A 26,015-nucleotide genomic window follows, 5' to 3' on the forward strand; every position below is an offset into this window, starting at 1 on the left:
TTGAAAGTCTCAAGTGATGGCGCTCCCACAACTTCCTAGGGCAAGCGGTTCCATTGGTTGATTGTTCTCACTGTCAGAAAGTTTCTCCTTATTTCCAGGTTAAATCTCTCCTTGTTCAGTTTCCATCCATTATTCCTTGTCTGGCCTACAGGAGCTTTAGAAAATAGCTTGACCCCTTCCTCTCTGTGGCAGCCCCTCAAATATTGGAAGACTGCTATCATGTCTCCCCTGGTCCTTCTCTTTACTAGGCTAGCCAAGCCCAGTTCCTGCAACCGTTCGTTGTATGTTTTAGCCTCCAGTCCCCTAATCATCCTGGTTGCTCTTCTCTGTACTCTTTCTAGAATCTCAACATCTTTTTTGTAATGTGGTGAACAAAACTGGATGCAGTACTCTAGGTGTGGTCTTACTAAGGCTTCATAGAGTGGTATTAGTACCTCCCTTGATCTTGATTGTATCCTCTGTTAATACATCTTAGGAGTGCATTAGCTTTTTTGGTGGTTGCTGCACACTGCTGGCTCATATTTAGCTGTTTGTCCACTAAGACTCCAAGATCCCTCTCACAGTTACTGCTATTGAGCCTGGTTTCACCCAGTCTATATGTGTACTTTTGGTTTTTCTTGCCTAAGTGTAGGACTTTACTTCTCTCTACATTGAATTTCATTTTGTTAGATATGGCCCAGTGTTCTAGTCTGTCAAGATCCATCTGGATTTTGAGCCTATCTTCTTGGGTGTTAGCTATTCCTGCCAGCTTAGTATCACCTGCAAATTTGGTAAGTTCCCCTTCTGTTCCCTCATCTTTGTCGTTAATGAAGTTATTGAAGAGTACTGGGCCTAAGGCAGAACCTTGTGGCACCTCACTGCTTACTTCTTTCCATGTAGACTTAGACCCATTAAGGACTACTCGTTGAGTTACAGTTTTAGATTTGCTGTCTAAATTATGTGTCTGTGTTCAGAAAGCTTATTTATGGGATAAAATCTTTAGTCCTATGACTCCTTATCTTCAGGAGGTACAGTACAGTTTTTTTTGGTTTTTGGTTTCTATTATTAGGCAAAAAAAAATCCTGTCTTTCCATGCTTGGTACCATTGGGAACTTATTTTCTGAAGCTCTTGGTTGCACATGAGGGGTCACAGGACATTCCCATTCCATTCCAAAGATTGCTGTGGAATGAAGTAACCTTGCCTTGCAATATAATGCCTTTACAATAGCCATTCCATTTGGTATCCCTGTAACTAATTAATCAAGGAAACAAAAGCATAGTTAAACAGCGCATATTAAGTGTAATGTGTAGCTCAGTTCTCAGAACCAGCTATAGTTAATAGTGTTGTTATGCTTTTATTTATGCAGTGGCTTTCTAATACAGTTGTCAAAAATGGTATCAGAACAGTTTGTAATAAAAATAAATAGTTCTCAGAAAAATATATCCCTAAAGTCACAAAAGACAACAAGAGTCAATAAACAGAATGTTACCCTGAAATAGAAAGCATAGCATTACAGTAATTCTATTGAATCTAATCAAGCATTTTTATTACTTAAAACTTAAATATATCTGTATTTTCCATGTGCCAATCACAATGAACTTCAGTTTTTAGGACCATGAGTAATGTTTTATAGAATTATAGTGAATACTAAAAATCCATGATTGGAACAGTGAGAAAAAAATGTGACATTTATAAAGGCCTTCAAAATCTGCTATGTGTAATACTTGGCTCTTTTTTAACTAATACTAAATCTTTCCATTGTCAAAACTTCCCCACCATAAATGAATAACACACTTTATGGCTAAATTCATAACCGGATGTGAGAAAGATATTCTAATACCAAAGGTTTACTCACTATAGCAAAAGTTCAATAGATTTGTAACAAAACCTTTCTGTAAGATATAAAAATATTTTGAGGGGGAACAAAATGAAATGAATGTCTTCAATTAGAGTAATAAATAAAACAAAAATCTCCATAAAAGTCACATTCTTTGAAAATCACATTGGGGAATTTAGTTGCGTGTCAGAGATGACGGAGGCTTAGCTATTAACTAACTAAAGAGGAGAAACAGCAAAATAGGCAGGCAGAAGAATGAGGAACTGGACAGATTAACATTTCTATAAAGTATTTTGATGTTTGCACATGTTAATTATTAATGCTTAATTATTGATACAGGAAATTTTGATTTATATGGGGAAATATAAAATTGAAACTCATGAACCTTATTTTCAGCTGCTTAATTTGCAAAGTCTTATAATATTTTCTTGTTGACATCATAAAGGTGACACCTAAATAGTTCTGGCATGGCTGAAGTAAGAGTATTATCTTTAAAAAAATTGAAATGGTAGAAAAGTATTACAATCAACTGTAGCTATGGACCTAATTACACCATCCCAGGAAGTTAATCCTTTTATTTCAGGCTGAATGAAGACGCAGAAGTTCTACACCAAGACAAATCCACAATGACATTTTTCCACATTTCATTAGATGAATGAAAACTAGTTTGTTATAACATACATACAACATGAAATGAAATGGAGTCTTAGGGAGTGATATCCATTCACTATATCTCTTCTGGAATAAGGCAGGTGATGTCAGAGGAATTCAGGTTCCAGAATGATGTATTATGATATGAGGTTTGTGCATATTAAACTCCTGTTAAAGGTTATATATGAACTTTTTGATTAATTTTTGAATGATTATTATAATGTGTTCTAGCTCTAAACCCCACTGAAATAAAAGAATCAGCTTTAACAGCTTGGTCTTCATTATGAATAGAGGGAAGACATCATGTCCCAGTTGTACCGATGAAATAAATCTTTGCCAGTACAAGGTAGTCCTCGACTTACAACAGTTCATTTCAGAGTTACAATCTTTGTAGGATCCCCATGATCATGTGATCAAAATTCAGATTTTTGGCAACTGATTCATACTTATGACTGTTGTTGTGTCCCAAGTTTATGTGATCACCTTTTGCAACCTTCTGAGAAGCAAAGTCAGTGGGGAAACTAGATTCACTTATCCACCGGGTGATGTAATTTATCAGTTGCAGTGATTCACTTAACTGTGGCAAGAAAAGGCATAAAATGGGCAAAACTCACTTAACAAATGTCTCACCTAACAACAGAAATGTTGGGCTCAATTGTCATAAGTCGAGTAACACCTTGCTACTGCTGGAGCCTGTTGCTTGCAGAACTTTTATGATGCTCAGATATATAAGGACAAAAGGTACTTAGAAGTTACTCTGAATATGATCAAAAGCCAGTCTGGCCCAGCATTCCATTTACAAGGCTAACACAAGATTTGTCAAAGTTTGCAATACCCCTCAAATGTTAAAAGAATATGTGTGAGACCCTCTTCATTAATAAAAGTTATCTAGACCCATTTGTTTAAAACTAGTATCAGACTTGTACAAGCTTTTTGTGAGCTATTCAGGCAAAGTAGAAGTCAGTTTTAAGGCTTCTTCTGCTTTATCTGCAGAAGCTTAAATTACTTTTGAAGGTTCTCAACCCACATTTGAAACCCCGTGCCTGTTGTGGTTCGCCGGCAGCAAGTGCGGATGGCTGAGGTCTCGGAGAGCGAGGACTCAGATGAGGGGCCTGCGTGTGATGCAGGGATGGGGCCAGGACCATCAGGGAATGGAATGCTGCCTTCGGAGATTGTGGAGGCTGGCAGCAATGGTCCCCAAGGAGCCTGTACCCAGTGCACGTCCGTGCAGGACTGTTCGAAGGAAAAAGCAGCTAGCTGCAGCAGTACGGGTGACTCAGGAGTAAGGCTGCAAGATAATGGCCTCTCCCTTAAGAGATAAAAAGCCTTAAGAGATAAAAAGCCAGCTGAGAAACCACAGTTCTATGCAGGAAGCAAAGAAGTTTTTGCACTCAAGCCTTGTGGACTTTCGGAGTATCTTGGTTGGTGTTTGGAGACTCTTTGTGTTTGAAATATTTCTTAGTAACTTTATCTAGTATTCTTGGCAGCCTTGCACAACCTTGGCAAGGCTCGTTCTTATCAGAGACAATTAGTTTGAAACAGCCTTTTAACCGTGAAGGAACGGAATTTGTAAAGAATCCTTAAAAGGTTTTGCTGTTCCCTCTGTTCCATGTTTGTTTCCTTGGAACAAGGTTTGGGTCAGAACGGTGCCCTATGGGAAAACTGAAAGTCTACTCTTATAACAAACAATGCCCCATATGGACCCTAGCAACTGATATTAAGAGTTTTACTGCTTTTACTGTTGGAGGTAATTTCTAGCCTTCATGATTATATGTTGTTGATTGCCTTGTCTTCTTTCATTTTGTTTTCAAAGTGCAGGTAGTCCTTGAGTTACGACCACAATTGAGCCCCAAATTTATGTTGCTGAGTGAAACGTTTGTTCAGTGAGTTTGCCCCATTTTATGACTTTTCTTGCCACAGTTCTTAAGAGAATCATTGCATTTGTTAAATTAATAACCTGGTTGTTAAGTGAATCTGGCTTCCCCATTGACTTTGCTTGTCAAAAGATCACAAAAGGGGATGACATGACGCCGGGACGCTGCAACCGTCATAAGTATGAGCCAGTTGCCAAGCATCTGAACTTTGATCATGTGACCATGGGGATGCTGCAACAGTCGCAAGGGTGAAAAATGATCATAAATCTCTTTTTTTTAGTGCCCTTGTAACTTTGAATGGTCACTAAATGAATTGTTGTAAGTCTAGGACTACCTGTATTCAAATTTTAGTGATGTTTGTTAGTCTTACAGTAGCAAATTCTATGCACTTAACTATACATTATATAAAGAAATACTTCGATTCAGCCTTATTAAAGGCCTGGGTTACAAACAAATGAGAAAACTCTGCCCACTTTCTTTTTACTATCACTATTGCCTGTTACTTATTTTTCTGAACTAAAAATCCCTCTTTGTTATAATCTTATATTTATACTTATAATCTTATATATATACTCAATAGTTCCAAAATATTATTGGGGTTATCCATTTTCAAACTCCACAGAAGATATTTTAAGTCCACTTGCTGGAATAAACTGGGCTCTGGGATTTTTCCCCTAAAGACCCCAAATATGGAATTTGCCTTTCTACCAAAGAGCTGTATGTGGGATTCATCATCAGGCTATTCATACTATTAAAAAATGTTTCGCTAGCTTAGCCTTATCTACACTGGGAATAATTTTCCTCCTCTGCAGTGCTATCCATTCCCAAAAAAGTGACTTCTTGCAAAACAGGCACTATAGACTGAGTTTCCATATAGTGTTTTCTGGGCCAAAGCGCCTACATTAGTTATGGTTGTTTGCTTGTTGTGGGCTTGGCACCTCTTTATTTTCTGGGAGTGGGGAAGTTCTGTGCTTTCCCTGGAATCAGAACAGAGATAAAATAACTGATGGCTGCCATCGCTAGAATAAGATGCCATAAAACAATTCCGTTCTCTGATGCCAGATGTCATGATTGTCAACCATTTAAATGGTTTTAAAAACAGCATTATGATTATCACTATTTCTCATTGCCTCTAGAATCAAATGCTTTAACTATGGCTTGATAGAAAAAGAGAAATTGCTCCTTATGTTCTTTTCCTCTGTTTCCAGGAAAGTGTTATATTTCTTTGCTACAACAGGGAGCACCTCTAGCATACAAAATATTATTTTCTAGACTGATGTGGTTTCTTCTCTTTCAGGGTTAATTTTTACATACCTGAATAAATAAAAATGAAAAGATGCTATGTTGCTTAGAGCTCAGCCTCTGTAGGTTTCAGGGAAGTTTCAAAGAGTACTCAATCAAATCATTCCATCAACATTCCATGCATTTTTGTGCATATGAATGCATACTTTTCTTAAATCAAGTCTCCGAACTGAATTAATTTGATAATTGGATGAGGAAATTGAAATTGAATCATTTTTTTGAATTGAATTGCAAATTCAGGTTGGATCTTGCTTAATTTAAATGACCCCAGTAACAAAATGATACATTTTATAAGGTATCAAAAATGAATTTCTAGCTATGATAGGTATTAGTTTGTAGCATAAATTGTAATTTTTCTTGAACGTTTTTTTCCTGTTGCTTAACATTTTCTGGAAAAATTGTATCTTTAGTCAAGACTGATTTAAGACATCAGTGGCTTCAAGTTAAATATTAGATATTGCCTCCTCCTCATTCCATATTCAAAGGCATCAACGGAACTAGTCTTGAATTTAATTAATATTGAAAATAAGAAGATACATTCATCTGCAGTTGAGGACACCAAATTAGTCGATTAACATAGGGTAAACTATAATATATGGACAGCATTATTTTTTATTCTATTTAATTTTGTTGTAGTTTTAAAGAAAAAAGAACAGAAATAATAGTTATATATACAAATAAACAAATACAGATTTAAATGGATATTAAGAAAGAACTCTAATATAAGCAATAAAATAAAGATGATGAATTGCTAGAAAATTTTGAATAACCAGCACAGTTAAACCATCATATAATTAATATGTTCTCATACAACATTACTGCTTCGTGTGCTGTGTACATTTTACATCTAGCATCTCTCTATTAAGCTATGAAAATATTTGATAAGTACATTTAAAATCAATAAGAAAAAAAATGCAAAAATATTAAGATTAAACAATATATTCAAAATCACTATAAATAAAGTTTATATTAGATGTTAGTTTAAATTCTAGTTAATCTAATATAAGTAAATGAAGTCTAGAATCCAAATTTGGGTTGTGACACAATTCCATGCATAAAATTGTACACAAATGGTTTCCAAACAAAATTTAATTGTACATCAGATTTAATTTGTAGGTAGGAAGTTATTTTAGACATTATAATTCTTTTTAATTAACCATTTTTAATAGAGAGGATCAGAATTTTTTTCGATTCAAGAGATATAAAATCCTTGCAGCTGTTATATATAATGCTAGTTCTGGTTATTTTGAAGAAATATATGGCTTAGTCATGTTTAATTAAAAAAAAAACCTCCTGGATTGAAATGAGATTACAACTTTTGGAACTGTATGATGAATTAATTTCTAGTATAGTTTACAATTTTGCCATGACATATAGAAGAAAGATCCAATTTCTTCACTGCATTTCCAGCATTTTTGGGAAAAATGATTTATTCATTTTGGTAATCATAATTGGAATATTGTTTGTTGGTTTATTTGACTGATTATCAAGCCATTGTCAATTCTTAGTGAGTCCATAGATAGATTTTCTCCCCCCTGAGGATCTCTCCCTAACTTGGTCATTCAGGCCTCCAATGGTGCACCCATCACCACTGTAAGTGAGTCCATCCACCTTGCTGCTGGTTGTCCTCTTTTTCCCTTTCTTTCCATGTTTTGTACCAGAACCAATTGAATATAGAAAAGCAAAAAAAGACTTGAGATGTTGATAATAAAATCTTGCAATCTGAACAGATTGTTGTCTCTCCAGTCAGCAACTTAACTTCGTGCTTTCTTCATAGAGACAGACTTTCAATAAGGAAGCAATGATGGTATTATTGTTCAAGATATGTATTCTTGTCAAGAGCCCGGTAAAGTAATTTGTTCTTCAAACCTTCTTTATGTTTTTCTCACATGGTACTAAAATGCAGGACTATTAATATAGTGTCTCCTAATAATTTTTACAACGTTTTGAAAGTGGTTAAGTGGGAAAAATAAATAAAACTCTTTTTCGTGTTTTCTGATATTTTTTCTTTGTCTTGCCTTTCACAGTTATCTCATTTTTTCCCAACAAACTGACTTTCTTCACACGTTAGCCGATGATTTGGTTATAAATGCTAACTTCATATATTTTTATTCTTTGCTAATTACAGTTCCCTAATCAAAGTTTAATGTTAATATAATAAACAATAATGAATATGATAAACAATAATGTCAACAACAAAAAATATGAAAAAGCAGTATTTGTATGAAGAATTCCAAAACTATCTCTAATAATATGGAATAAAAATTATATGTTAAATAAAAATGTTAATAGAAACTCCTGTACATTCTACTGGAACATCACAAATTTTACCTGGCAAAAAAGTTGTGGTCCAAATTGTATCTTCAATTTAAAGTCCTCGGTAATTACAGATCCAATTATTGCCACCAATATTATAGTTGTCTCTATCAGGTCATGCTTTATATGCCACACATATCCAACCTTGGCTGATTCCAGAAAATTAAGCAGGATTGGATCCGTAATTAGAATGAAAGATAACCAAGAATGACAGGCAGTGAGAAAGACTGGGAAGTTGACAAGTCTAAATATAAGAAGGCAGTGGAAAACTATTTCGATAATTTTGTTGCAAAAAATACACAGAAATGACAATGAATTCACCAGGAGTTAACAGTAACCAAGAGGATTACCATATTTCCTACCATATCCTCAAGAACAGTGTGGTATGGAAACTTCGGGAATATAACTCAGCCCCATTATGTAGACCAAACGATAAGAAGAAGGCTAAAACTACTTTTATTAATATTGATTGTAATAATATAATCTTGCAAGTTTGACTGTGCTTTACTCTCCTTTCCTCTGGAAAGCACAGGATGTGAATTAGGGATGTGTCCGCCTGAGTTACTTGCCCATACTTCTTGTTCTGGACTTAACTGGTATTTTTTCTCCTATCATCTTGGTAATGGGTTTGGCCTATTTCTATCACAGTCAACTTTCTTGCTCTCTGCAGTAACTAAAGGTTTCAGGTAATAAAAAGAAAAGGGGAAAGGGATTCTTGTATTTTCAACATGAAAGCCAAATTCATGTTACAGGGATGCATAATGTAAATTTATCACTATGTTACTACTAATAATACATATGGATAGACAGCTTTTTTCTCTATAAACAGAGTATTGAAAAAGGTCAATTGGTGTCACTGAGTTATTTCAGAACTGCAATTTGTGGTTAAAGTTGTACTTAAAAATAGTTGCCTGATTTCCACTATGAAATAACTGGCAAAAATATATAGTCTATATTCCCTGAAGACACACTGTTAGATATTTTTGGCTGAAAAAAGGAATTTGAAAGCTGTTAGTTTTTGTACTCCATTTGCATTTTTTGCATCTTGTAAATTGATCCACTAAGATTTCACAAATTAGCATAAGTAGATTTTCTGATTCTAATGATTATCAATGGTTTGTTTGATGTACTTTAGTTAAAAAGCAGTTTTGAAAATTGAAATGCCCGGCAACATTGTTTAAAAATACATGATCTCATTTGGGGAAATCCAAGTTCAACTGTAATGAAGAAGGCCTGTCTTGTGAAATAATCCATGATTGATTTGAACCTGTGGATCCTGAGGAAATGGACAGGTTGCTCTACCACCACCCTGCCCTATCTGGCTAGTGAAAGGGGCTGTTGTAAATACGTCCTTAAGTAAACCATTTTGCTTCCAAATTTCTGCCTAAGAAGTGATATGACTCTTTCTGAAAAAAGCTGCAGCTTATCTCAACTATCTTGGGTAATTATAAACCTACTCCTGTTGAGTTGGTATCAGGATTGCAGTTCCCAAGAACCCTGGAGGAAATGAATGATCTGGACCCTTGGCACTTGGGATTCAGGCCTGTGCATTTGATCAAAGCTACATTGGTTGCTCTTGTTGAAGACCTTTAGTGAACCAGGGTAGGAAAGGTATACAATCAAGGTTCTGTTTGATGTCTCTCAGTTTCCTTCAATACCATAGGACAGGGCGGACTTTTAGGCCAGTTGTGAGGGTTGAAAGCGGAAAGCACTGTCTTGTAATGGAGCTATTCCCTCACCCTCCCCAAGAGGCTAATTGCAGTGAGGGAAGGGGAAGAATTTATGGCACTGCATTGCCACAGGACTAAGTCATGTCAAGTTCCTGGAAGAGACCATCCATTGGCCTGTGGAGGAAAATACTTAGATCTGTACCTGTTGTATCAAGCACTGATATCTTTACTATGTGAACTGGGGAAAGTGTAGTGCAAAACAAATTAAGTTGCAACCCCACATTTCTTTTCATTAAAATGATTTCCATAATGTGATCTCCTCACCAATGTAATTAATCAACTACAACTTTATTCATTTGTTTTTCAAATTTTTGAATAGCCCTCCTCCTTCAGAGGGGGACTCTTTAACACAGTGATCCCCAACCTTTCTTATGCCGCGGCCCGGTATCCCCAACCTTTTTTATGGCGCGGCCCGGTACCGGCATTAGCTGGGCGCCGCCATCTTTTTTTGATGAAAAAGTGCTTCCGGTGAGCTTTCTACCCGGAAAAGCTCACCGGAAGCACTTTTTCATCAAAAAAAAGATGACGGCGCCCAGCAAACCAGCGGCCCGGTAGGACTTGTTCCACGGACCAGTGGTTGGGGACCCCTGATTTAACATATGGTATGACCACATTTAATGAAAATGTTTTTTCTTAATGTTGCAATGATGGGGGGGGGGGAGCATACTAGAGGTTAATTAACAGAGTCATTTTAAAGAAATAATGTAATAGTTTATCTGACTTCTTTATTTTTAGGAGCGTTTGTCTACGGATCTCAGTGCAAGTCCATTGGAAAAAACAGCTGCAACAATTTGATAATCACCAGCAATCCAATGGTGGTTCAGAGACTGGGACCTCTATCTCCTTCGACTCAACAGGTCTCGACAGCATGCAGCCAAATCAGCCCTAGTTTACAGAGGGCTATGAACATGTCAAATCCAGATACACCATCTGATACAAGGTCTTGTGTTCTGTTTTTATTTTCTTCAATAATATAGCAAGGATTATCATATCTGCAGCATCAGAAGAGTGTTTTATGTCATTCAGTTTGGAATTATCTTTCCTGGTGCATACCACTTAACACTGCATTGCAATCAAGAATCAATGTGACCATCATATTATCATCCTTAGAGCATTTTGAATTTATCACCAATAATTAGTTTTGTACATGCCACTGATACCTCTGAATTTACTTCCATGATATTAGAATTATGGGCTACAGTAATGTTGGTAAGCTTTAATATAAATGAAAGAAAAATGTTAAATAATCTTGAGCAAATGTACATGGGGATACTAATTGTTAAACTTCTAGTAAAGAAATGTTGTAAGCTGATTGAATTATTAATTAAATTTATTTAGGGAGCAGTGATCTCTAATCTCTTATGGCAAAGATCTGTGGTTGATGTAGTGTATTGAAAGATTCTGTAACCAAATTTGGCAGAATCTTATTTTAGTTTTTTTCATACTTTATGGGGAAAGTGTATGATGCTGCTGCTGCTGCTGACAATGACGATGATGATGATGACATTGGAAATTAATTTTAGCAATAGTAAAGAACAGGTAACTGCAGGTAAAAAGCTTGAAGGACTGTTTACATTACTGGTCTTTCATGAGAGTTGGATGTTCTTGCAGAAGATGCTTTTGAGATATGCACAGGACTTCCAGTGTGGTAAAAGGTTACATTCTTACGGAGATACCGTATTGGGTAGGCCACAGCTGTGATGACTGTGCTCATTTGAATATGCAAAGATCAAGATTTAAATTTTTAATTCTAATTATCAAAAATAAGTAAGTGAGCTGTGTATGCCAACTGTTCCATATACAGATAGTCCTCGACTTATGACCAAAATTGAGCCCAAAATTTCCATTGCTAAGCAAGACATTTGTTAAGTGAATTTTGTCCCTTTTTACAACCTTTCTTGCCACATTTGTTTAGTGAGTCACTGCAGTTGTTAAATTAGTGACATGGTTGTTTAGTGAATCTTTATTTCCCATTGACTTTGCTTGTCAGAAGGTTGCAAAAGGTGATCACATAATCCCAGGACACTGCAACCATCAAAAATATTAGCCAGTAGCCAAGCATCTGAATTTTGATCACATGACTATGGGGATGCTGCAGTGTTCATAAGCATGAAAAATGGTCATAAGTTGCTTTTCTCAGTGCCGTTCTAACTTCAAATGATCATGAAATGAATTATTCAAAGTCAAAGCTACCGGTAATTACAAAATCTAGAATTCAATTGCTAAGATTACATTGTTCTTTCTTTTCTGATCTTTACTGCAGATCCCTCATATCACGAGAATCTTTGGCATCCACAACCTTGAGCCTTTCAGAAAGCCAGTCAATACAGAGCGTCAAACAAGAGTGGTTTCATGGTTATAGAATTTATCCTTCTCTTCCCTCCAACCCGGGTTCACAAAACAGCAGTCAGTTCGGTGATGTCACAAATGCCACACCTGGGATATCTGTGTCCAACAACTTTTCTACTTCATTGCCATCTTACTTGCTCAGTATGGAAAACAACCATCCCCCTTATTCTAGCCCTCACCATTCCTCAGCCAGATCTCATTCTGCGAAAAAGAGAGCACTGTCCCTGTCTCCTTTGTCTGATGGCATCGGGATTGACTTCAATACGATCATCCGCACTTCCCCCACTTCCCTAGTTGCATATATAAATGGTTCAAGAACATCTCCATGCAACATCTCTCCTCAACCTGAAGTTTATGGGCATTTCTTAGGAATAAAAGGAAGCTGCATTCCCCAGACTTGCTCTGTACCAAATCCTCAAAAAAGGCTTCTTATGGCTAATTGCAATGCTACCCCTCCAGACGACAGTGAAAATGGAAACGGTGAATACCAGCGCATGCAACAGTTGGAGCAAAGCAGTCTACAGCCGTTGATCACAAATAATATGATGGTTCAACAAGGTACATGTCTAGTAGACAGCCAGCCTATGGGCCTTGTGAAGGGCGGACAGGGGGATATTTTTTCTGGAAATGCAAATAGCATTCCCTCTGCTTCTTCACTGGCTCCCCCCGTGCTTCCTCCTCCCCCTGGTCCACCGCCTCCCTATCACGCACATCAGCATGCACTCATCAACCATCCCCGGCCACTTTCCTTGCCTGCATCTATCCAGAACTACTTTTTAGATGAAGACAGTGAACTCGATGATTTCAGTGGCAAACACTGCTGCCGTTGGATAGACTGCAGTGCTACCTACGATCAGCAAGAAGAACTGGTGCGACATATAGAAAAAATTCACATTGACCAGAGGAAAGGGGAAGATTTCACTTGTTTCTGGGCTGGGTGCCCTCGAAGATACAAACCATTTAACGCCCGTTACAAATTGCTTATTCATATGAGAGTGCATTCGGGGGAGAAGCCAAACAAATGTACGGTAAGTTTAAGAGAGTGTTGATCATACTCAAAAGATCCACAAATTTTCTTTTTCAATGATATGCTGGTGTTTTCTTATGAAAACATTTGATAAAAAGGAAAATGGGATTTGTTTATATTAATTCAGGAAAATGAGTAAACAAATGGAAATGTGAAATGCATGGATGGGGAGAAGCATGTTTTATTTAAACTGAGCTACTAGAGCACAGTGAAGTTCATCATCTTCTGTTTGTGGGTGCTTGAAAATTTGTTTTCGTTTAAAAAGTTGCTGAGTGAAATTGGCAAATTAGGAAAAAGAATGGTCTGATCCTTGTGAGGGGGGTGGATACACACACACACACACACAATATTCTTAACCCCTTGTTCCCTAAAATAGAGCCAAATCAATTACTGCTGCCTACACAAATTAGTTTTGGCCTTTCTGTGAGGCAGTAGGTTTGCATACCATGGTTAGCCTTCTCCGATACAGAATTTTGAGTATATATTGGCTCTTTTCAGATCTTCTAATAAATAGGAGGTGCGTGGAAGAAAATATTTTTTCCTGACTATATGATGAGCTATATTTCTGGGTGATCTAAAGTGTAGCACATAGCCAGTTATTAAATATATTATTAGCTTTCTTTAAACTTGCTTTCAAACACAAACGTTTCTTGGATTGTTTTTGGTTAACATTTTAACTTCTTGCCTACAAACAAATTTCTGATCAAAGTAGCTCACAGTGTAAAAATAAAACGTAGTACTATATAAAATAAAATACTTTAAAAATTGTGCTGGATATCATGAGGGAATTGTGGTCTAGCACAGTGGTCGCCAACCGGTGGGCCACGGACCACTGGTGGTCTGCAAGAAAATTTTGGTGGTCCACAGAGAAATATCCCCCCCCCAAAGTAATTAATCCAGGCTGCGTGGGAACACAAGGCTGCGCTACCCACATGGCCCGGCCATCCACTGGCCCCCATCCTTCGGCCAAGCGCAAACCTTACCTTCAGTAAGACCAACGGCGGGGGTAAGGGAAATCCGCCCTTGCTAACGGTGGGAAAGTTGGTCCCATATTCCAGAGCTGCAGTAGTCACAGGACTGGCCCTTTGGTCATCCTGGAGCAGCTCTGCCATCTGGGTGCACCGGCCTGCCATGGAGGAGCTGCTTCGGGATGACAAAAGGGCCAGTCCTGTGGCTACTGCAGCTCTGGAATATGGGACTGCCCCATGGTAGAGCTGGAAATCTCTGCCATAGGGGGTGGCACGTGCGCATCCCTCGCCAGCCGGAATGAGGTAATGGTGCTGTTGTGGGGGAGGGGGGTGCGGTGCAAGTGGGCTGAAGTGGCGGTGGCTGGAAGGTGCAAGCTGCTGCAAATATACCACAGCGGAGGCCGAATGCTGATGCCATGCAAATACGAGTAGCATTTGTTCTCCAAGTTAGAGGAGTGACATTCTTTGGTTTTCAAATACTGGGATAGGACTAGAGGAGGGTGGGGCTCACCTCCAAATTGGTTCCTAGCCAGCTTGGGGCAGCATTCAAATGAGGGGAGTGGAGGAGGGGGAGGCTTATAATGAAAACCTTAGCGCTTCACTCCCTCGAAAGTTAGCCCACCTTCTCTTCGTGAGGAGTTCGGAGCTAAAACTCCACCTCTAAAGGTAAAGGGTGCTCTCGTTGCCTCCCTCCCACTTCTGTTGTTTCAAACGTGGCTGGGGAATCCACGTGTCCTCAGGAGTGGGACAGTGATCTTTTGAATTCAGTTTCCAGGCTGTGCATCAATATGGCTGGAAATCGGAGGCATTCAAACATTGCAGTCAGAGAGGCTTAATGAAGACCGGGCTGATACCCTGTACTAGCAACACCATTCTGACATAGTCCATGTGCTAGCACTTCATACCTTGTAAAACAATATTAACAAAACTGAGTTATTTTGCAAAGTGTTTAGCTTAGATCTTGCCATCAATTTCTTTTCATTGATGTCTTCAAATAGCTTTTATATATTGCTTTGTTTTAGTTTTTAATTTGTACCTTGGATACTTTAAGACTATATATATATATATATATATATATATATATATATATATATATATATATATATATATATATATTCTTAAGTTTTCAGGTACTTACATGTATGGCCTTCAGCTTTGTTCGGGTATTTTCCCACGTCATTATAGTTGTGCTTTTAAAGTTGTAGCAACGTTTCAGCAGAATCTCATCTGCCATCATCAGGCTTCTGTATTGTGTCCGTCTGTGAGTCATGATTTTTAATATTAAATTAATATTTAAGCATTTATTAATATATTTAAGCATTTTGTTATATTAAATAGGTGCATTTCATATTAATAACATGGAAGTTCTCTGATCATTATTTTACAAATGTATTTATCTTTTTAAAAAAAATCATATTAGTGGTCCTCGGAATTTAAAATTGAGTTTGGTGGTCCCTGAGGTCCAAAAGGTTGATGTCCCGCTGGTCTAGCACATGTAGGAGGTGAGAAGAATATATTTGAAGATGTCTATTGACATTTTCATAAATACTCTCTTTATTTTTGAATGTAAAAAAATGATCTTAAATAGTTATTTTATATCAGTACATTTTTAAAACATGGATTATTTTTGAAGTATTGTTGTGGCTGTTTATTTTTGTATATTACCGTAATCAACTGATTTCCAGTGCTTTACAAAGTCTTACATGATAACTTACAGTTCTGAGATAATATAAATGGAATTAATGATAAAATTAAATATCACAAGATGTCCCAAGAAACAAAATGTACATTATTGCAAACTGTACATTCAGTATGGCTGATTCAGTTGTATATATTTAGTAGTAGTGAAGAAAACAAATGGTTTTATTAAATGGTTGAGCTTATCATTTGCTGTAAAATTAGTTTTCAAAAAACGAGTCTGTTATTGCACAATCATCCTGCTTCAGGGAAAGAATTGGATAGGACGGTGAGAAAAGTGAAAAATTACCATGTATAATTATATTGTGTTTTTTCTTTCACTTCCAAGAAAGAGGAAGGATAGTTGCACAAATCTTTTTGATTAATAGGTGCATGTTCTTTATAAGATCATCTCACATTTAAATAACAATAACAGTTTATTTAAATAACAGAAATATATAAATGGATTAAACTCCATAGCTTTTTTTGCTAATGGAAGATCTTACTTTCTTGTTCTTTTGAGTATTTTTTCTTGCTGCATAATATACTGGCTCTTACTTCTCCTGTTTACTGATTAGAATCACATTGGCTGGAACTACTTGTATTTACTTATTGAAAGATGAGAAGCTAAAGGCCAAGAGAATCTAATAAGAAACAAGGAAAAAAAACCCTCTGGATTTTCTAACATTGTTTTAAAATTCAATGGCACAATTCTGCAATTCAAAACCTTTCTGTATCTTATTTTGTTCTTGTGCAAATGTCGTATTTAGTACTTTTATGCCATTTAAGCAAGTCATTGTGCAAACAATTTTACAATCAATTATGACTTCATTATGCGAGGTGTGGATTAAAGTACAGGTAGTCCTTGGCTTATGTCCATTCATTCAAAATTGCAGTTGCATTGAAAAAAATGGACATACAGCTGGCCCCAAAGTACCAGATGTTACAAGACTCCCATGCTGACATGATTGTAAGTCAAGCACTTGGGTGCCCACCCAGCTTGCAGATATGATGTTGCAGTGGGCCTCAGTCACATGATCGGCATTTGTGACCTTGGGGTAGCTTCCCAAACAAAGTCAACAAGGAAGCTGGTCAGGAAAGGTCACAAGTTGCTTCAATAAGTATCTCCTGTCACTTTTTCTCCTGCCCACAGTACCTCATCACACCTATGTTGGCTTCATGAGATCTCCTCAGACTCCTCATGGCCTCTGCTGGTCTTCCCAAGACTTCCCCCAGCATCCCAAGATCCACACATGACCTCTCCTGACTCTTCCCCAGCCTCCCTGGTACAAAATAAATAACAGATAACAGGAAAGAAACAATTATTAGCAATGCGTACATACATCTCTTGCCTTCATCTGTTACTTATATGATAAAGTGAAATCATTTTGACACAGTTTTTGGAGAGATAAGTACCAACCTCTGATATTTCATTATTTTAACATTATGATTTTTTCCAGTGTTGCAGTATTTACATGATTAAATCTCATAGTTAGAGGGACTTATTCTCTATTTAATTTTGCCAGCTAGAATAATAATTGCCCAACACTGGAAGAGTCTAGATCAGTGGTCGCCAACCAGTGGGCTGCGGAAAATTTTTGGTGGGCTGCAGAAGAAATGGCCCCCAAAAGCAATTAATCTGGGCCGCGCAGTTCTTGCACTTCCCAGCTCTCCGAGGGACCCCAGAGTCAGGCCCCTGAGATGCACGCGCCAATGAGCTCCTACACCCACCAGTGGCGGCAACAGCAGTCCCCTCCCTCAGCGCCCGCTGTCAGCTTTTCCCCATTCTCTAGCTCTGAATTGCTCCCGGCTCTCTTTCTCCCCCCCCTCCCCCGCCCACGTACAGGCATGAAAGGCATGAAAAAGGAGGAAAAAGGGGAGGAAAGAGAGAGCCGGGAGCAATTCAGAGCTAGAAAACTAATGGGGAGAGCTGACAGCGGGCACTGGGGGAGGGGACTGTTGTTGCCGCTGCCGCCGTGTGTGGGAGCATGCATCTCAGGGGCCTGAGCTGGGAGGCACGGGAACTGCAAGTGGGAGCGTTTGATGATTTTGAAGAACTCCTGGAACATGGTAGATTGGCGTTTTGTAGGTCTCAGTGAAAGAGTGAGCTTTGTTTTGTCTCCTTCCCTGATAATGCGAGAGATGCTTTCTCTCCCCCCCACCCCCAAAAAATCACCAAGAGCAGCAGTCCTTCTGCAGACAGATGCCTGCTGAGAAGCCCCTGGAGTGGCAGCCAAGGGGCGCTGCCCCCCAAGGAGAGCAAAGCCCCCTTTCTGCCTCTGCTCCCAGCGGCAGTTGCCCCGAGGCCCCTCAGCTCAGACACACACAAACACACCCCGCCCATTCTTCTGTCTCTTTGGAAGGTGCCAGGTGGGGGGAGGCTTCCAGCTCGGAACGTTTTATTTTGTTATCATTAAGCATTTACATTTTTGTTATAATAAGTAAGTGTGTATGTGTGTGTATCATGTATGTACGTGTGTGTGTGTGTGTGTATATATATATATATATATATATATTCTTAAGTTTTTGTGGGTATTTATATGTATATATTCTTAAGTTTTTGTGGGTATTTATATGTATATATTTATATTCAGCTTTGTTCGGGTATTCTCCCATGAGCTGTTCAGAGCATCCAGAAGTGGGAGGTGCTTCAGTCTCTTCTGGAAAGGCTGGGCTTAAAACTCCGGGACGCTACTCCTCCTCCACGGGACTCCTCCTCAGCGTCCCCCAGTTTTAGCTCAGCCTTCGTGGTAAGAGGTTGTGCACTCCCTGACTGGAACGGTTTCTGATTCAGCTAGTCAAGATTCAGGTTTGCTCTTGGGTTAATTTGGCTTGCAAATTTTTCCCCCTATTAATCTGGCGATTTCAAGACTTGTGGCTCTATTAGGTTACCACCCCAGTCAGTTGAGAGCAGCTCTTTGTGACTGGCGGAGCCTGCCACTTCGCAGGCAGTCTGAGATGGCCGCTTCGGGCAATTAGCCTATCTAATTCCCCGATCGTCTTATCTTTGCGATCTTGCCGGAACGCTCGCAGCCGCAGCTCACTTCTCCTTACAGGATCATTTGTCTGACATTTTGGAGAGTTAGCAGCAGCGGCTCGTTAAACTGCTCAGGCATTTAACATTGGAGATTCTGCCTTCCCGCCTTTTTAAACGGCTGGCTTCAAGTTCACGCCTAAATATTACAGGCGCCATTCCCCACTGGTTTCCCTTCTTGGGGACCAGGGCAAGTACTTTCCCACTCCACTTTCCTGGGATTATTTCCCTCTTAGCCTGCTGGTGTTGGATAAGCAGGCTAGTCCTTAAACAGGATTTTTTTTCCCCTCTCGCAATTGCTTTTGGATTGTTACATTGGAGTGAAGCCTCAAGTGCCATTTCAAACAGCGGGACGTTTTTGACAGGAAAGGATCCATCCAGGACCTTTATAGCTGGTTTCCCTTGTTGGGGACCAGGGATCCTGAATATTTCTTGCTTGGAGCGCTTGGGGGTTTCCCTTGCTGGGGACCCTTAGATACTGTTTCCCATATATACGGGCCGGAGGTGGATGAGCCCATTGTGGCACTGGCCTCTTCTTCAACCTTTCCCAACGAGGCCGAGGAAGCCCTGAGACCGGAGGAAAAGAGAGCAGAGTTGGCACTCTGTAGAGCGCCTGTTTCTGACGCCTGGGCCATTAGGGCAGCTACAGCTGCGTCCTTTTTTACACGGTCCTCCCTATGATGGCTCTTCCACTTGAGGGATATATTGCCGGCATCAAATGTCAGAGCCCACCAGGACATTGCTAATATTATTGCAGCGGCAGAATTCTCCGCCGACGCCACATTTAATGCAGTCAAATTCTCGTCTAGAGCCATAGCATCTCACGTATCAGCATGGAGACTGCTATGGCTCAGACATTGGCAGGCGGATACCAAGCATAAATACAAGCTGGCATCAACCCCAATATCGGGGGATAAATTATTTGGCAGTGTCTTGGAGCCCTTCCTTATAGAGAATAGAAACAAGAAAAAAGTGCTTCCCCCTCTTTTTCGGAGGTCTGAAAACAGAACGCCCCAGTCGTTTCGAAGGGGTTCCTTTTGGACCTACTATCAAGGCCCATACGTTCCCAGATCGCAAAGAACATCAGGCTACAGACCCAGTTTTAGACAGGATAGGTCTGAATCTTCCGATAGAGGTCAGCGGGGAGGCCAAAACAGAAGAAACCCCAGAGGTACCAGAGGCCGATTTTTTCGTCGCCCCAAGTGAGTCCTTGACAGCAGCCCCCATTGGAGGGCATCTAAAATTGTTTGCTGATCAATGGGACAGCTCCACCTCTGATGCGTGGGTCAGGGACTCTGTTAGGTTTGGTTTGGCGCTAGAGTTTCAATCCTCCCCTCCAAACTTTTTCATTAGGAGCCCTAGGTCCACGGACCCCATTAAGAGAGCATTGATGCAGGAGGCTATCAATCATCTTCTGCATATTCAGGCCATTAGAGAGGTCCCATCTGAAAAATGGGGTCAAGGCTATTACTCTCTATTGTTTGTGGTCCTAAAGAGTTCGGGGGGCTGGGGGGCAATTCTGGACCTCAAACGTCTGAACAGATCATTGGTTTATCGAAAATTCAAAATGACTACTCTCCAGTCCATTCTGCTTAGCATCAGAGAGAACGATGTCCTGACCTCTATAGATCTGACAGAGGCTTATCTACACTGAAGTTGATGCTATGACACCAAAACCCTAGCCACTATAGAAAACCCCAGCCACAGAATTATCAGAGAAGCCATAGAGATTGAAAAAAGACCTGAATAGACAAGCATGAATAGAAGAGATGATTCCACCAGACTGTCAATCATTTGGAAGCCTGCACTCACAAACAAAAAAATCTCCACACCACTAGCCAGGCAAACACCTGGGCACAAACAGATCCCCCCTGATACCTCCAGCTCAAACACACCCCAACCAGGTACCCAGATGAAACCTAGCTTCCTAACAAATGATAGCCATCCATTTACTTGGAGCCAAGCTGCACTAAAAGTCTCCAATACAGGAACACAATGTTGCCAGCCAATCAAGACACAAAAAAGCCACAAAACAGACAGAAGATATTAGAAACACCAATCAAGCAGAACACAGCAAACTCCAAGACCAATAAACACAGACCAAGACTCCCAACCAATCAGGATGAAGAAAAAACCATTCTGGCACAGCAGTAGGCTAGCCCCAAATTAAAAACTGAAACAACTGTAAAAGTCTGACTCACAGACGAACACAATACAGAAGCCTGATGATGGCAGATGAGATTCTGCCGAAACGTTGCTACAACTTTAAAAGCACAACTATAATGATGTGGGAAAATACCCGAACAAAGCTGAATACCATACATGTAAGTACCTGCGAAAACTTACATATATGTATGTATGTATGTATGTATTCAACTTTGTTCGGGTATTTTCCCACGTCGTTATAGTTGTGCTTTTAAAGTTGTAGCAAAGTTTCGGCAGACAAGTTGTGCACATAGTTGTGCTTTTACAGTTGCTACAACTTTAAAAGCACAACTATAATGACGTGGGAAAATACCCGAACAAAGCTGAATACCATACATGTAAGTACCCGCGAAAACTTAAGAAAACATACACACACACACACACACACACACACACACACATACATCCACCCTAAATACCATACATACATATACAAATGCATATACATATACATACACACACACACATAAATTATATTTAACATAAAAAATATATTAAATATATTAGCTTTCAAAAAAATTCGTATTAGTGGTCTTCGGGATTTAAAAGTATGAGTTTGGTGGTCCCTGAGATCCAAAAGGTTGGTGACCCCTGGTCTAGATAATGTAACAACCGATTAAGACTTCTTAAATGGATATATTAGAAAACAACCATAATATTAAAATAATGAAATATCAGAAGCAGGAAATACAGGTCTATCAAATTTGGATGGATTTTCTCATTTATATCAATAGCAATTGACTAAAATGAACTACTTTATATAAATGATAAATTTGCAAATATACAATAAGTCTCTCTTTACAGACTTTAGATTTTTGTGTGCTTGCTATATATTCTTTCTTTACGCAGCTTGGATGTATGTTATTTAGTTACTTGATAATGTTAATCATAATTCAATCAAATATCTCACATCTGGTACAGGTCATTGCTAAAGTGCTACTTTTAGCAGCAAGCATTTGGGGGAGAAAAAAAAATTGGGGGCGATTTTTAGCAAAAACAATGTAGCGCAGAGGAATGAGATAAATGCCTACTGTATACAGTTACTTTCTTTTACTGATAAGAAATAGACGTGTGGTTTGCCCCTTAATGCTCCCTTAAAAACACTTTCATTTGTTGTTGTATTGTGGCTTTCTTTTCTTCCTAAAATTATGATTTCAATTATTCCATCAGTTTAAAATTATACATCTTTTTGTGCATAGTATAAAAGCCACTTTTTTTCTACAAGCTTTCAATGGACAAATCTATTTTGTACAGGAAATGTTATTTTTATCTAATCTGCCTTTCCTTTTGTGGGACCAATATGGTAATAATTCTATTGTCTAATATTTTCCTAGATGTAGAATGTAGTAAGAACAAACCACTAAGCAAACAAACTTATCTGAACCAACAATGAAATATCATTTAATGCTAATGAGGATTCATGACATAATGGAAGGACAAAGCTGCTTTTCTTTTGTGAAAGCATGAAAGGCTCATCTAGTGCAATACATTATCTCTCTCCTGCCACCCTCTAATACTTTGGACCATTCATATGCCCAAGTTTTAGTCTTGTGAACTACAAGTTCTGCTCTGGTAGCTCGGTTACATGCTGGTGCTTGTTTTATATGTACATTTGAGAACATTCTGTTACTGCAGCCTGAGTTGTTCATTTATTTATAACTCTCTTGAAAAAGATTGCAGATTGTATAGATCTGTATAGATTTAGCCCAAAGCCGGACGATACCTATTCTGTATCTCATGGAGCATTGAACTCCAGTATAATGAAGTTCACAAAATACTTTGCTGAAATTAATGGACATAATAAATAATACTTGCATGAATAAGCAAAACAATGTTACTTCTTTTAAAATGAATATTTTCAGATACCATGATCTTTTGCACAAAATAAAGGCAAGGCAGGCTTTTTTCTTTGACATTAAAATATGTAGTACATTTTACTCTAAAGTAGGATTCTTTAAATTTCAATAGAAAAAGATAAAAAAGAATAGGGTTGCTGTATCTTTGTTGCAAACATTCAAACAACCCTTATACCAGCGGTCGCCAACTGGTGGGCTGCGGCCCACTGGTGGGCTGTGAGAAAATTTTGGTGGGCTGCAGAGAAATCTCACCCCCAGAGCAACCCCTCAAAGCAATTAATCCAGGCTGCGCAGAAACATAAGGCTGTGCCACCCACATGGCCCGCGGGAACCCTCCCCGCCCACTCACTCCTTACCCGATAAACTTGCCTGCTAAATTGCTATTTTTCCTTTTTCCGACCATCATCTGTTCTGCTTTGCCAGGAGATTTAGATTAGCTAGGAAGCAGGAAATGGTTGGATTTTTTGCTTTCTAGCTAGTCTTTAGATCTTCGGCTCAGCACAGCCAAACCTCCCTTAGAACTGAAGGTTTACTTGCAAGCATTTTTAAAATTAAAAAAATCAATATTTACATGCGTTGTGTTGTGAGTTAATTTTATGAGTTTGCTTGCAAGCAAATTTTATGTGACAGACTCAGCTAGCCAATGGCAGATAGATAGATCTCTGAATGAATCTGTTATTCTGTGAGCAACTCAATCTGCCTGCTTTGCCTGATTTGGGGTAAAAGTTGCTCTTTTTTTAAATAAAACATTCAATATTTATATAAATATTTATAATATTTACATACAAGCTGTGCCCAGCCAGTCACATGACCACCAAGCCACACCCACAAATTAGGCCACACCCTCAGAACTGGTTAGTGGTCCCTGGGATCTAAAATTATGCATTTGATGGTCCCTGAGGTCCAAAAGGTGGCGACCCCTGCCTTAGACAGTAGCAAAGCATTTTCTGTATCTCTTTGCTGCCATCTAGTGGTCTTAAGAAGTTTTTCAGCCAATAACTAGTTATATCAAAAAAATAATTTGTTAGGCATTTTGCTGTTCCAGCGACACATCAAGTAGAATATCAGAAGTCAGGAACCTATGTAATAACTAGAGAACAAAAAGGAATGACAAGGATCCAGTGGAGATAGTAAAGATTAAATAACTGTTTTTATTAAGTAAAGATTAAGTCAAAATACAAAAAGACACAATACAGAAAATGAGAAAAGAGGTTCAGGACAACATAAATAGTAAACTACAGAAATATATAGGAACAAGTACTGTCCAAGCACAACATATTTATAACATAAAGTGCAGCAGGCATTTATCCAATTTTTCAGTTGTGATTCAGTTTTGCGTTTTGCGCAACATTCAAAATGAATGAATTCAGAACTTTTATTTCATCCTCCATGGGTTACATAGATATTCTGTTCAGAATATCTATGTTACTGTTATCAAAAAAAAAAAAAATTCTCTTGATTTGGATTCTTAGTTAGGTCTTACTTGATAGGCTGACAGCTTGTCTATGTTTCCCATAGCTGACGAGAATACAGGTAATCCTCAATTTAACAACAGTTAATTTAGTGACCATTCAAAGTTACAACGGCACTGAAAAAGTGACATGATTGTATTTCACACTTACAACCTTTGTAGCTTCCCCATAATCATGTGATCAAAATTCAGATGCTTGGCAACTGCTTCATACTTAAAACCTTTGCTGTGTCCCAATGCAATGTGATACCTTTTGCAACCGTTTGACAAGCAAAATCAGTGGAGAAGCCAGATTCACTCTGTTACTAAGTTATCAACTACAGTGATTCACTTAACAACTGTGGCAAGAAGTTGTTAAACTGTGACAAGAAGTTGGCATAAAATGAAGCAAAATCACTTAATAAATGTATCACTTAACAGAAATTTTGGGCTCAATTGTGGTCGTAAGTCGAGATATTACCTTTCACTTAAAGGCTGTTTGATGTTATGACAGACCTTTGAAAAACTACTTATTACAATCCTGTTTCAATGTTATAGCTGCTGCAGTGCTCATGTGATCATTCACCATAATGACCAATTGCAGGGGCACTACAACACCCCCCCCACTGCTCACCCCCATCTCACCCCACCAGGATCCTGCAAGCCTTAGGCCTACTCCCCACATACCTGACACCCATTGCACACTTATTTTTTTTAAACATCTTTGAACCTCGTGTTATGGAACGAGATCAGACCCTGTGTTCCTGGCCATGTTGCTGTCTCCTGTCATTTTCAGCACACCCGCAATTCTGCAATTACAATTGCATCTTGAGGACTACCTGTAATTAAAAAAAAAAAAAACCCAACCAGTTGGTTAACACAAGTTGGACCAAACTGGCTGGATAGCATCTTTGCCTAGTTAGACTTATCAAATTATCAGTTTCACAAGCATATCCTGATGCTGCTACCTACTGCCTGAGGTAGAAAGGAAAACCTTTTCAGCATGCTTCCCAAAGAGCTTTGGATCTTGTCCCGAAAGCTGTTCAAAATAACACATTTGCCATCCCAGCAATAAGATGTTGTTATGTATTTTTTTTAAATATTTTTGTCCATAGTAGAGAAAAAATAATAAAAGACCTTTTTTGAGTCTCTGTGCAGTATTGTGGCTCCTGCTTATGCCAAAGTCAATAACATTATTTGCATTATTTACTTTCATTGAACGGTGGGTAAATAGCCATCACATTGGTTATAAGAATGCCTAAATCAGTACGTTTATTTTAAGGGTGATTAATTACTTTTAAAAATCTCATGGCAATTTTAGCTATGCAAACAGTTTAAGCTACCCATTAAAAAAAGAAGGTATTGTGATTGCCCCAGTAAAGCTGAATGTATAACAAAGACATGCCAGTGCTTTTAAATAATGGAATTCATAGTAATTGTTATAGCCATGGCTATTGTGTGCCAAGCAGCTAATTACAACGATTGAATAAAGGAATGTGTCCAACAGGACAATAGATGCATAATACTGGATATTGTTATTACACCTGATATAAGGGTAATATTCAGGTTGGAACAAGGATCCATTTCTTGCTCTCTTGTTGAATTATCAGTAGCAATGAGGCCACTTGCATATATATTTACATTGAAAGGCAGGATTAAAATTATTTTACTCTTCCTACCAAGCAATTAGAGTAACCAGAGATTAACATCTGGATCAAAATTAGCCTGAATACTAAAGAAAAGGGCTCCTCGGTGGATG

At 38.6% G+C, this 26,015-nt stretch overlaps 1 protein-coding gene across 2 annotated transcripts in view; it reads left to right on the forward strand.

Annotated features, from left to right (window-relative positions):
- The window catches only part of GLIS3 (GLIS family zinc finger 3), a 151,568-nt gene that overhangs the window by 41,964 nt on the left and 83,589 nt on the right, over nucleotides 1–26,015 (forward strand). For both annotated transcript variants that reach the window (XM_026675733.2, XM_087957764.1), the window contains exons 4-5: nucleotides 10,426–10,630; nucleotides 11,954–13,067. In XM_026675733.2, coding sequence (XP_026531518.1) covers nucleotides 10,426–10,630; nucleotides 11,954–13,067 — 1,319 coding nt within the window. The remainder of the gene's footprint in view (nucleotides 1–10,425; nucleotides 10,631–11,953; nucleotides 13,068–26,015) is intronic.

Source organism: Notechis scutatus, chromosome 2 (genome assembly GCF_049901735.1).
Source record: "Notechis scutatus isolate UNSWTSFEM ecotype Mainland chromosome 2, rNotScu1.2, whole genome shotgun sequence".
Classification (NCBI taxonomy): domain Eukaryota; kingdom Metazoa; phylum Chordata; class Lepidosauria; order Squamata; family Elapidae; genus Notechis; species Notechis scutatus.